Source organism: Leptopilina heterotoma, unplaced genomic scaffold (assembly GCF_015476425.1).
Source record: "Leptopilina heterotoma isolate Lh14 unplaced genomic scaffold, ASM1547642v1 Lhet_180, whole genome shotgun sequence".
Lineage (NCBI taxonomy): Eukaryota > Metazoa > Arthropoda > Insecta > Hymenoptera > Figitidae > Leptopilina > Leptopilina heterotoma.
In genome coordinates, this window is record NW_025110897.1 from 1,721,079 (window position 1) to 1,735,297 (window position 14,219).

Sequence of the window (14,219 nt, forward strand, 5' to 3'; positions counted from 1 at the left end):
TTAATTAGAATTAGTACAATTGTTTACTAATTGGAATTAGTGACTGAATTTTTGGTTTTGAATAAATAAATTTTACTATTAAATTAGAAAAAACGAATATTTATAATTAAAATCTGCTAAGTCAAAAGCAAAAAGTCAGTCACTAATTCAAATTACAAACCATTTTTACTTATTCAAATTTAAAGAGTTTAACATTCAATTATTATCTAAAATTTTAACTGAAATTCATATTTAAATCAATTATTCGAAAATTCTACGAGACTTCAAATATTTAAATACAAAAATAAATAATTTATTGAAGAATTGAATAATGTTTTTTAAAACTGAATTCTCAAAGAATTTTGTCAACAAATTTTTAAATAGATAATTAAAATTCTTTACATGAATTTTAATACAATTTTTAAGAATAATTTTATTGAAGTAGTAGATATTTAAAATAATTGAATTTTGATATATTATTTAAATTAATTAAATTTCTACGAACTTATCATTTTTAGAATGAATCGTAGAATATTTTTTAGGGCCAGGAAAAAAGTCGAAATTTTGTTTGGAAATGAGTGAAAAAGAAAATAAAATTTGTGTGACAACCCTGATCTTATATACGATTTAAAGTGTACATAAGTTTTTAAATCGAGAAATGAAAAAAGATGAATTATTTATAAAGAATAAATGAAAGTTAAAAAATGATGAGTTTAGAATTGAAAATGGTTATGATTACTTGTGGAAAATATGAAAGTTCAATTTGCTCAATTCGTTCAATTTGCCGGCAAAATGCACCGATTAACAACAGCTGTTGCAGTGTGCATCACTGAAATCAGATTGCTTGTATTTTGCCGAATCCGAATAGAAGTTTGACTCTGTTTCTCTTGCCTGTTTTTCATGTACTAGGCACTGAGCAGTCGCCACTCGCCACCCTCATCCCCTGCTTCAACTGCGACGACCTCTATCGGTTCTATCGTCAGTGATCGTCAGTTGGGGCGTGTTGGGGTGGACGGAACGTGGCAGACTAAATCATATGTATACACATCAGAATCTGTGATGGTGTCACCGCATTATTATCATTCCGACAAAATTATTCCCGTGTTCCATTTGACAACGTGTTGTAAGCGTTTATCGTTCTCGGTTCAGTGAAACATCCTTCGCGAACTGCTACCCCTTCGAAAATGAACTTCTTGTGTGTTGTCAAGATATTTCATAACCAGGAATACAATGCGACTGACAAATTGATTCAAACAGAGATTAAATGCTAAATCTCATCCTCGCTGAATCCACGTCTTCAACATTTGGACATTTCGCGAAAATGCAAGCGACCTTGGTAAGATGATCCACTAATATCCCCTATAAAATAAATATCCCCCTATTTAAGAAAACTTAACGAATTCAACTTTTGTTTTCATCTTCATCTTAAATAATTTTCGTCTGTAGTGATCAAGGGGAAAAGACTTTTTTATTTCCTATTGGGGTAAAGATTAGGATTAAAACTGTGGAACGTAATTCGAATCGTATTCGCAAAGTGATTCTTTAAGATAAGTGTTTGAAGAGATGATCTAAAACTATTGACCATCGCAATGCTCTTGCCGAGCGCATGGGCGCGGTTCAATAAATCCTATTACCCCGTGTTTTCCCTTGAAATTCCAATCGGCAGTTGGACTATTCTGGACTGTCCTCTTGTACCAGAAGAATTGATGAAATTGGTTGAAAAGTTGGTTTCCCAATACGGCGCTATCGACGTAGTGCGTATAGATGTTCAGTCAGATACAGCGCGGCGAATGCACCGACCACCTCTCGCCTCGGGTTAATGACTTCTTATGAATCGAGCATCGCGTTAATTTCCCTTAATTCTTCGGACAACATAGGGCGACGTGTTTACGTCAAGGGCGTGGCAAATCTTTGCGAATACGATCGCACACGTCTCAAAAAGTGGTCGACGCGCGCAAAGATTTCCTTCGATCCATCACTTTAAAACCACCGCACCACGCGCCTCCGTTTTCCGTCTTCCGCAACGAATAAAAAACAAAGATTCCTCTCATCCTAACTTTCATTCTTTTCACTCTTGTCAATTGTTGTTCTTCACTTTTTGTTGTTCAAGTATCTTCCACTTTCAACTTCTGTATCTGTAGAATTCGAATTTATCCCCAAATTAATAATTTTATAAATATTTAATGATTATTATCAGTTACAAATTTATTTTCGACCTAAAATGCTTATATTCATCTACAAGGATCTCCGCAAATTTCGGGTCAAATCAAAAACTTTTCCTGCTGTTGTTGTTGCGCAACGTTTAGATAAAAGTGTTACATAACAGAAAATCATCTCTCTAATTCTTTTTCCCAAATTACGACGTATATATTCCTAATCTCATTCTTACGTAAATGTTACTGGCTATTCCGCAAGTTTTCATTGTAGGACTCGAATTAGTGAAAATATTTAAAAATACGGACCAATTACTATGATAAAAACATAACCAGTCAGAGTCAAATAAGATAACATTTTACTTCAAACTATAAATTAAATTTCTTCATGTTTTATAATAAGTGAAGATGGCCCTGTGATAAAATCGTTATTTTATATTATAAGAAAATTGTTACTGTAACATCTTCAAAATTACTTTCATCATTTTCATTCAAATAGGGTAATCGGTACAATGATTGGCCGTCTAGTTAAAATATAAATTTAATAAGAAATAACTTTTATCAAAAGATTTAAAAAATTATGGTTAATAAACCTTTCATTAATATAATTTTAATTTAATTATGTATTTACGTGATCCAAAAGACATGCAAAAGAACACGTAAATAAATAATTAATTTACAGGATTGCCACGCTTTTGCTCATTTCAAATTCCCTGACTTTTCCAGGTTTTCCGGGTTAAAAAACGGAATTTTTCCAGGTTTTTAAAACTACATTTATATTTTACAAAATTGTTAATTCAAACCTTTTTGAAATTAAACATCTTATAAAAAATTGTTATAAAACATGAAAATATCGATCACTCAAATGCAATCGATATCTTCATGTTTTATAATAATTAAAAATGTTGGACTGATAAAATCATCATTTTATACCTATTATTATTATAAGAATATTGTTACTGTAACTTATTCAAAATTACTTTCATTATTTTAATTCAATTATTGTTTTCCACAATTTTTAACTAAAATTCTTCTTTATAAAGTGTAAATTAATTATTATTAATAATTTCTGAAACATTTCTTTCAACATTTTCAAATCCTTTTGTTTACAATTCAATTTTACGAAATTTCATCGATTATTCAGGTATTCGGAAATTCTTCAATCAAATATAACTTCAAAAAAATTCAATTCAACTTTAACAAAAAAAATTAAATTTACGCAATTTTAAGTTAAAAGTATGAAAAATTCAAACATTCAAAGATTATAATTTGAGACCTGTTTTTCAAAACTCAATTATTATCTAAAGTTTTAACTGAAATTCATATTTCAATCAATTATTATTAGAAAAATCTATGACAATTCAATTATTTAAATACAAAAAAAATAATTTATTGAAGAATCAATGTTTTTTAAAATTCAACTCTCATTTAAAGAATTTTATCAACAAATTTTTAAATAGGTAATTGAAATTCTTTTGACGAATTTCAATAAAATTTTTAACAGGGTTGCCACGGACCTGGAAAACCTGGGAAACCTGGAATTGTCATAGATTTTTTTCAGTCATGGAAAACCTGGAATTTCAGGGAATTTTATAAAGCCTGATACTAAAAACTCAATTTTTTTGTATTTGAGTCGTAAAAATTTCAAGTTTTCAAGTTGACATTATACAACTTTTTGATTTTTAATTTAGTGCTTACAATTGAAATCAATATGGCATTTCTAAATTTTAGTTTCTTTTAGTCAATATCTTCCTTTAAATAATTTTAAAATTAATACATTTTAGAAACCTAAAAATTTTATGAAACTGAAGTTACCAACTTTTATGCAATGAAAATTTTTTCTTTTGCTAATTGTTTTTTATGTAAGAAGCCCTTTAAAATATTGCAAGTGCATCCATATTAAGAAATAAACAATTAGCAATAGAGAAAAATTGCTTCTGAAGCGAGGAAATAATAATTTAGTTGAAATTTCGGGATATTTGGAAAATCAACGACAAAAATAATTAAAAATCACTGATTGCCTTGCCATAGATCATCTTACAATTTTTTTAAATGACTTCTCACATTAAAATAAATAATTAGTAAAAGAAAAAATTGCTTATGAGGTGAGGAAATAATAATTTTGTTGAAATATATGGTTTTTTGGAAAATCCGTGTAAAAAATAAAAATTGCTGATTTCCCCGACTTCGATCTTTTGAAATTATTTAAAGGGGTTCTAACATTAAAATAAATAATTATCAAAAAAAAAAAATTGTCATTGGATAAACGTAGGTAACTTCAGTTTCATAAAATGTTATTAAAATGTTTCAAATACTTGTTTAATTGTTTAATTGTGAAAAATTCTGAACTAAACTAAATTTTTAAATTTAAAGAGATTTGCTCCTAAGATTTGCTTCTCACCTTTCTTCGGAGCGTATCTTAAATAATCTCACAAATTTTAACTTAAATTTTTGTTATTAATAAAATTAAAAATTAATAACTTATTTTATTAACACTTTACTTGAAGGATTTTATATTTTTTGTCGTAATTAGCTAAAAACATACCAAAACAATTTTATTTTTGGGTCTGGAATTTTTTAAAAAATGGTCTAGAAAACCTGGAAAAGTAATGGAATTTTAAAATCGTTGTTTTGTGGCAACCCTGTTTAAGAATAATTTCATTTTTCGAGAAATTATATTAAAAATGTATTAAAAATAATTTAATCTCTGTAAAAAAAATTCATTGAATTGAAAAAAGTTTTTGAAAATAATTGAAATTTTGTCAAGAATTTTATTAAAATTTTTTTAAATAATTGAAATATTGCCAAGAATTTTATTAAAATTTTGGAAAATAATTGAATTTTAGAGAAAAATTTTAATATTATAATAATAATTGAATAATTTTGACTGTAACTTTTTTTAAACTTTTGACGATAATTGAATTTCTGCTAAGAATTTTATTATTTTTGAAAATATTTGAATTCTTGAGACGAATTTTTTAATAATATTTCTTTTTAAATACCTAATTATTTTTGATACAAAAATAAATAATTTATTGAATAATTGAATGTTTCTCAAAATTGAATTCTCATAAAGAATTTTATTAACAAATTTTTAAATAATTGAATTCTTTCGACGACTTTTAATAAAATTTTAAGAATAATTATACATTTTTCGAGGAATTTGATTAAAATTGTATCAAAAATAATTGAAATTCTGCAATGAGATTTATTATCTATGAAAATAATAATTGAATCCCTGTAAAAAATTGTATTACATATTTATAAAAATAATTGAATCTCTGTAAACGTAAATTGAATATTTTTGAAAATAATTGAATTATTGCGAAGAAATTTATAAGAAATGTTTAAAATAATTCATTTCTTTTGGAAAATTTTATTGAAATAGTAGATATTGAAAATCATTGACTGAAGGAGAATTTTTGAAAAAAAATTGAATTTGTTAAAAAGAATTTAATTAAAATTTTTGAAAATAATTGAATTTTGGAGAAAAATTTTAATATTTATAAAGATAATTGAAATTTTGAAGATAAATTTTTTTAAACTTTTGACCATAATTGAATTTCTGCGAAGAATTTTATTACTTTTGAAAATAATTGAATTTCTTTGATGAATTTGAATAAAATTTTTAAGAATAATTATACATTTTTCGAGAAATTCCATTAAAATTGTATTAAAAATAATTAAAATTTTGCGATGAGTTTTATTATTTGTGAAAATAATTGAATTCCTAAATAGAATTTTATTATTTATGAAAATAATTTAATTCCTGTAAAAATGTTATTATTTATGAAAATAATTGAATGATTGCGAGGAAATTTATAAAACATTTGTAAATAATTGAATTCCTGTGAAATTATTATTATTTTTGAAAATAATTAAATGTTTGCGTAGAATTTTATCAAAATTTTTTTTAAATAATTGAATTCTTTTGGAAAATTTTATTAAAGTTTTTGAAAATAATTGAATTTTGGAGAAGAATTTTATTATTTCTAAAGATATAATTAAAATTTTGATTGGAATTTTTTGAAAATTTGGAACATAATTGAATTTCTGCGACGAAGTTTATTACTTTTGAAAATAATTGAATTTCTGCAATCATTTGTAATTTTTCTAAAATTTTACAAATTATATCGTACAATTTATGAACTTTTCGTCCTTTTTCAATAAAATTATGGATTTTAAGGACTTTCTTTTTTAAAAAAACTGAGTTTTGCGGACTTTAAGCAAATTTACGGACATTTACGGACTTTTACGGGATTTACAGAACCTAGTTAGAGCCCTGTTATTGACAAATTATTATAATTTATTATAGTACTAATTTTATTTTATTACACCTTGCTCACATTAAAATATGTGTAAAAATAATCAGTTTTCATCAACTTTTAAAATGAATGACATTTATGTCCAAATGAAAATATCTGCCAGGATTTTTCAGGCGGAAATCCGTGGGGAGATTTGAACCAATTCGCACAGATTCCCGTTTGAATTTCCCTCGGGATTCTTTAAAAATTCTAAATAAACGTGAAATATGTTGAAGAACCTCTTTAAAAACGCGTAAAATGTACCTCTTTGGGGTATCAAAATTTTAGTTTTATGTCCATTTTCAAATAACACTTTGTTCTCAAATGACCTAAGAGGATTACAAAATTTACATGCGGCTTTCTACCCAAATTGTTTCAAACCTCCACACGGATTTCGGCCTGGACAATCCGGTGAATTTTTTTAGCTGAGTGTAGCAGAAAATATGATAACACTTTATTCAATTAACTGAAATTTAAAATTTATTCCAGGGTGGCCACATGTAATTTTTTTGGACCAGGAATTTTACAATTTTTTTATTAAAAAGTGTTTTTTTTTAAATAAAAACAATAGTTATTTTGAGGGAAAAAGTAAAAATATTTATCAAAAGTACCTACTTGAAAAATATTCCATTTCTAAAATTCAAACTGGCTACTTGATTTATTAAAAATTATGTAAATTGTAGAATTTTTTATTTTCAAAAATCATTTTTTAATTCTTAAATAATTTCAGATAAAAAATTTAAAATAATTCAACTTTAATAAAATTCTTTCAAACAATCGAATATTTTCAAAATATTCAATACACGGAAAAAATAAATTTAGCAGATTTTACAAAACTTGAATTTATTTTTTCCTTGTAGAATTCTTTACAGGAATTCAATTCTTTTCAATATAATTATAAAAAAAATTGAATTGGAAGAATTTACTTATTTTTAATACCATTTTAATTAAATTTCTCAAAAAAGAATTTAATTATTTTCACAAAATCTCCTTAAAATTTTTCAAAGCAATTGAATTATTTTCAAAAATTTTAATGAAATTCTAAGCAAAATTTAAATTAAAGGAGAAAGATATAAAAATTAAAGAGAAAAATTTAAATTATTTCAGATTCAAAATTATAAAAAGTTACAAATATTAATTAGTAACTATTTTTATATTTTAGAATGTCAAATTAATATTACTAATATTAGGTATTAATAAAGATTGAATTTCAAAGAGTTTTAAATTAAAGTTTTAGAAATGTTAAATTTAAAAAAATTTTAATTAAAAATTCTGAATAAGTTAGTTTTTTAAAACCCTTCTATTCCTTTTTCATTAAATAAGTTATACATATATTAAATTAAAATTTTTTAAAATTATTTCAAATTTTATGAAATCATCTTGTAAACAAAAGTGGATTTTAGAAATGTTTTAGGTGAACTTTTTTTCAAAATAATTTAATTTTTTAGGAACTTTCTCAAAAAATATTGAAAATAGATAATTGAATTATTTTAGTTACTCGCTTGTAATTCATCACTAGATTTTTTGTAGTCTAAAAAATAAGTGTAAATAAATTCAGGGTTGCCACGCAACCTGGAAACCTGGAAAACCTGGAAATGTCAGGGAATTTTTATAAACCTTGAAAAAACCTGGAAAAGTCAGGGAATTTTCATTGGAATCCTGGAAAATTATTGTTTTCTAAAGTTATTGTGCTTATTCTTGAAATCTAATTTTTATTTAATTCAATTTTCTTAATTCAATTTTAAAAGAGTTGCCTTTACAATATTTCTTTGCAATAATTCAATTATTTTCATAAATAATCAAAAAAATTATAGATTTACAATTATTTTCATAAATAATAAAACTCATCGCAAAATTTCAATTATTTTTAATACAATTTTAATGGAATTTCTCGAAAAATTTATAATTATTCTTAAAAATTTTATTCAAATTCATCAAAGAAATTCAATTATTTTCAAAAGTAATAAAATTCTTCGCAGAAATTCAATTATGGTCAAAAGTTTAATAAAAGTTATAGTCGAAATTTCAATTATTTTTATAAATATTAAAATTTTTCTCTAAAGTTCAATTATTTTCAAAAATTTTAATAAAATTCTTGGCAATATTTCAATTATTCTCAAAAACCTTTCTCAATTCAATGAAATTTTTTTAACAGAGATTCAATTATTTTTAATACATTTTTAATCTAACTTGAAATTTTTACGACTCAAATACAAAAAAATTGAGTTTTTAGTATCAGGCTTTATAAAATTCCCTGAAATTCCAGGTTTTCCATGACTGAAAAAAATCTATGACAATTCCAGGTTTCCCAGGTTTTCCAGGTCCGTGGCAACCCTGTTAAAAATTTTATTGAAATTCGTCAAAAGAATTTCAATTACCTATTTAAAAATTTGTTGATAAAATTCTTTAAATGAGAGTTGAATTTTAAAAAACATTGATTCTTCAATAAATTATTTTTTTTGTATTTAAATAATTGAATTGTCGTAGAATTTTCTAATAATAATTGATTGAAATATGAATTTCAATTAAAACTTTAGATAATAATTGAGTTTTGAAAAGCAGGTCTCAAATTATAATCTTTGAATGTTTGAATTTTTCATACTTTTAACTTAAAATTGTGTAGATTTAATTTTTTTTGTAAAAGTTGAATTGAATTTTTTTTGAAGTTATTTAAAGTTTTTATTTTCTAATATATATTTGATTGAAGAATTTCCGAATACCTGAATAATCGATGAAATTTCGTAAAATTGAATTGTAAACAAAAGGATTTGAAAATGTTGAAAGAAATTTTTCAGAAATTATTAATAATAATTAATTTACACTTTATAAAGAAGAATTTGAGTTAAAAATTGTGGAAAACAATAATTGAATTAAAATAATGAAAGTAATTTTGAATAAGTTGCAGTAACAAAGTAATATTCTTATAATAATAATAATAGGTATAAAATGATGATTTTATCAGTCCAACATTTTTAATTATTATAAAACATGAAGATATCGATTGCATTGGAGTGATCGATATTTTCATGTTTTATAACAATTTTTTATAAGATGTTTAATTTCAAAAATGTTTGATTTAAAAATTTTGTAAAATATAAATGTAGTTTTAAAAACCTGGAAAACCTGGAAAAGTCAGGGAATTTGAAATGAGCAAAAGCGTGGCAACCCTGATAAATGTTTGAAAAATTATTTTAAGTAATTTTTTAAAGATAATAAAATTTTTAAAATATGCCTCTAATGAGAAAATTGTTGAATAATTGAAATTTCGTAAAATTAAATTGAAAATAGTTGATTTTTTCAAGTATTTTATTATGATTTTTGAAAATCAACTTTTGAAGAATTTTAATGTTCTAAATTTTGAAAATATGTTAAATTCGTAAAAATTTTAATGACAAATTTTTAAGTGTAAATTTAAAAATGAAAATTGATGAAAATTAGAAGAAACATTCAGTAGGTTTTAGATTGAAATTTTTAAAATTTTATTTACCGTGGAAAGACAAATAAGCGAAGTATATTTAAATATTTATTTAACAAAATTATTAAAGTTTTGAATGATTGAATTTAGGAATCAGTAAAAGGTCAGCGAAATACAGGATAAATTTTTTGTGACAACACTGAATTATATAAATGAATTTTTATAATTTTAATCGACTAAAGAGACGGTTTTTGCGCATTAAAATCGACTTGGGGCCTGAACTCTAAATCAAAGGTCATAGCACATAATTTTTTTGGTCAATGCCAAATATTAATTTGACAATGTTTCTATAGACATGTTTGAAAAATTATTATAGAATAAAAAAAATCAAAATGCATTTATCAAAGATATTTCTCGAGGTAAATGAGGATTTTCGATTTTTCAATTTTGTATAGCACTTGGAAGCCAAAAAAAACCGCTTTTCTCTGAATAAAATTGACTAACTTGTTATTGCAATATTAATAATTAAAAAAAATAATAAACCTCTTGTAGATATACGGGAAATTATGTCAAGAAGTAGAGTGCAAAATTTCAAAATGATTGGTTTGGTAGATTTTGAGCTTTGTTGCGGACCGACTTCAAAAACAACAACTTTCAGTAAAGCGCTTTAAAGTTTTGCTCACTAAAAAATTCCAAGTAAAACTCGTTAATTCTTTTATACTCACACACAGTTGTCGATGCCAGGTCCATAAAGAGCTTTCATCAAGATAATCTAGAGCAACTTTTTGCATTTGTCTACGCAAAACTTTTCCTTCTTTACTGTCGTGTACCGCTTACTATCAAACAAGCATAGAAACCCGGCCTGGAGCAACGGACCCTCAAGTATTTATAACTTCTTTAATTTTTCTCCAATTGACTGGAAATTTTGACACAATATTCTTAAGATATTATGGAATCTATTACAAAAATAAAAGAATCAAAAAAAGAATAAATAACCTGTCCCCCTCCTCTTAACCCTTTCGTGCCTCTGGGACATATCTGTCCCACTTAGTAAATTTTATATAATTCTTATAAAAGTCAACTAATTAATTTGCAGTAAATTCCTTTCTATTCCGAATGAACGCTGCTACAATTAAAAAAATAATAAATTACAAAAAGTAGTAATATTTATTTTAACATACATATTTTAAAATAATTCTAAAATTATTATAAAACATTATATTATAAAAGAATTTTTTCAGGATGCAGTATGGCTTCAGTATTCTGGTACGCCTTTGGGAGTAGTTTCGTTTCACTTGCCTTCATCTTCCTCCTATTACTCTGTCCGTTTACTACTAAGGGTAAGTACAAAATATTTTTGAATGTATATTGACTTTATATTATTGACTTTTTAAAAAAATTTATTTTTTAAAAATATTTATTTATTTAAATGAGTTCAAACATAGCCTACTAGCAAATGTGTAATTATTGAAATTTGCTGTTTTTAATAACAGTGTACTTGTCGAAAACTTTTTTCTTTTCTTTTCGATGCAAAATAATAAAATTATTCTAACCAAATCTAATTTTTAAGGTTAAAATATTGTAGAGAATACATTTATTGATAAATTTAATGAGATTAATTTAAGTAACCAGTTGACAAGAGCCAATGTTACATACGAAAACCATTAATTATTCCTCTCACCTTTTTTACTCCTTTCTAGGGCTGCTTACGAGACGAGACGATATTTTTAAGTCTCGTCTCGGTCTCGTTAAACTTAAAAATTTGTAATCTCGTCTCCGTCTCGAGAAAAATTTAAAAGGAAGCAAATAATTCATATTTTTCTATTTGAAAGAGAAATTATTTAATAAACATAAAAATTTATAAAATACATGTTCAGGTTTGCCACAGGTCAGAGAAGTCAGGAAATTCAGGGAAATTAGAATTGGTCAGGGAAATCAGGGAAAAGTCAGGGAATTTTATTAAAAATACTGGAAAAAATTAAATTTTTAGAATTTATAAGAAAATTTTTAATTTTTGAGTCTTTTTTGTTTGCCTCATAAACGATGAAATTGCCAAGAATTATAATATACAATACACCTTCAATTTTTTCTACTTCTATGACAATAATTTCTTTTTCAATAACTTAATTAAATATTAAATATCTTAATTCTTGAAGAACTATCATAAAATTATTATTTATACATTATTTAATGAATAATTGTCCTTAAAAATTTCAAAATTAATTGAATTTCGAAAGAGTTGCGTTTACAATCTTCATATAAATAGATTAACTTCAAAGGTTTCAATTTGAAATTTTAAGAACAACTGATTCCAGAAATTTAATTATTTTCAAAAGTGATAAACTTCCTCGCATAAATTCAATTATGTTCAAAAATTTAAAAAAATTCTTGTCAAAATTTCAATTATCTTTATAAATAATAAAATTTTTCTCCATTTTTCTCCGTGTACTATTTTAATATAATTTTCCAAAAGAATTCAATTATTTAAAGAAATTGGAATAAAATTCTTCAGAAGAAATCAATTATTTTGATAAATAATAAAATTTTTCTCGAGAATTCAATTATTTAAAAAAAATTTGATAAAATGCTTTATAAAAATTTGAAAAATTATAATAAAATTGATCATATAGAATACAATTATTTTCGTAAAATATAACATTCGTCCTAGGAATATAATTACTGTCGCAAGTGTTTGTAAAAGTCTTCGAAACCATTCAATTATTTTCTTAAAAAATCAAATTCTTCGAAGCAAATCAATTATTAATGAAATTTTAATAAAATTCTTCCCAAGAATTCAATTCTTTTCAAAAATAAACATTTTCAAAGGAATTCAATTATTAAAAAAAAAATTTTTTTTAATTCTTCGTCAGATTTCAATTATTATTTTAAATTTTTTAATGAAATTTCTCAATGGAATTTAATTATTTTTAAAAAGTTTTAAGAAATTCAATTATTTTCGAAAATTTGAATAAAATTCTTCTCAAGAAATTAATTATTTTCATAAATAATAAAATTTTTCTGGAGAATTCAATTATTTAAAAAAATTTTGATAAAATGCTTTATAAAAATTTGAAAAATTATAATAAAATTGATCATAGAATACAATTACTTTCGTAAAATATAACATTCTTCATAGGAATATAATTATTGTCAAAAATGTTTGTAAAAATCTTTGAAATAATTCTATTATCTTTATAAATAATAAAATTCTTCGAAGCAAATCAATTATTTAAACAATTTTAATAAAATTCTGCCCAAGAATTCAATTCTTTTCAAAAATAAACATTTTTATTCATCATTTATTTAAAAAATTCATTTATTTAAAAAAGTTTTTTTTCAATTCTTCGTCAGATTTCAATTATTTTCTGTTTTTTAATGAAATTTCTCGATGGAATTTAATTATTTTCAAAAAGTTTTAAAAAATTCTGAGAAATTCAATTATTTTTAAAAATTTGAATAAAATTCTGCACAAGAAATTAATTATTTTCATGAATAATAATATTTTTCTCCAGAAGTCAATTTTATTTTTACAAATAAATTTTTTCATAGAATTCAATTTTTTAAAAAAAATTTTAATAAAATTTGTTGCAAGAATTCAATTATTTTCTCATCTTTTTATTATAAGACATGAAGAAATCGATTGCTCCGAGTCGAAGACTCGGAGTGATCGCTGTCTTCATGTTTTATAAAAAAATCATTCATAAAAAAACTTTTCTTCATGTTTTTTATAAAATTGTTTAATTTCAAAAAGGTTTGTATTTAAATCTTTTGAAGAATTTTAATTCCTATGGAAAAATAATAATTAAATATTTACTTAAAAAAGAAGTTATTAATGTTTTCGAATAATTTTACAATTAAAGAAATTCGTAAATAAACGTAATAGAACATTTTTTTGAGTATCTAATAATTTTTGTCGTGAATCAGAATATTCTTCAGGGTCAAGGAAAAAGTCAAAATTTTGTCTGGAAATCAGGGAAAAACAAAATTAAATTTTTGTGTCAACCCTGATGTTACTATTAACAAATTAAGGATTAAATATTTTGTAATTCTGCTTATAAGTCATATGAAGCTTAAGAATCGAATTTATTTAAAATGAAGGTCCCTCCCGGTAAGAAGGCTTTAATAGAAAGGTATTAGAAATTATTTCATCATCAATAAGAAGACGAAAATTTTAAATACTTATAAATACCTTTTTTGTCCGCTGGATTTGAATACTTCTATTAAGGCAAATTCGTCTGTAAAGCGAATCCTTTTCAATGCTCAAAGTTTACAATATTCTGAATTCCGTATATTCCACATTCCAAATTCGACATTTCATATTGCACAATCTGGATTTCATATTTCACTTTCCGGATTGCAGATTTCGAA

General features: G+C 24.0%; 1 protein-coding gene across 5 annotated transcripts in view; it reads left to right on the forward strand.

The window, feature by feature from the left end:
• The first annotated feature begins 987 nt into the window (after positions 1 to 987).
• Positions 988 to 14,219, forward strand: part of LOC122500006 (dorsal-ventral patterning tolloid-like protein 1) — a 36,779-nt gene continuing 23,547 nt past the window's right edge. For 4 of the 5 annotated variants that reach the window (XR_006301422.1, XM_043608672.1, XM_043608674.1 and 1 more), the window contains exons 1-2: positions 988 to 1,315; positions 11,093 to 11,191. Coding sequence is in view for 4 of the 5 variants with exons in the window: in XM_043608672.1 (XP_043464607.1) it covers positions 11,101 to 11,191 (91 nt within the window). In the remaining variant the exon portion in view is untranslated. Of the gene's footprint in view, positions 1,316 to 10,697; positions 10,734 to 11,092; positions 11,192 to 14,219 lie in introns of those variants that run through there. The other variant, XM_043608673.1, reaches the window with a different exon arrangement.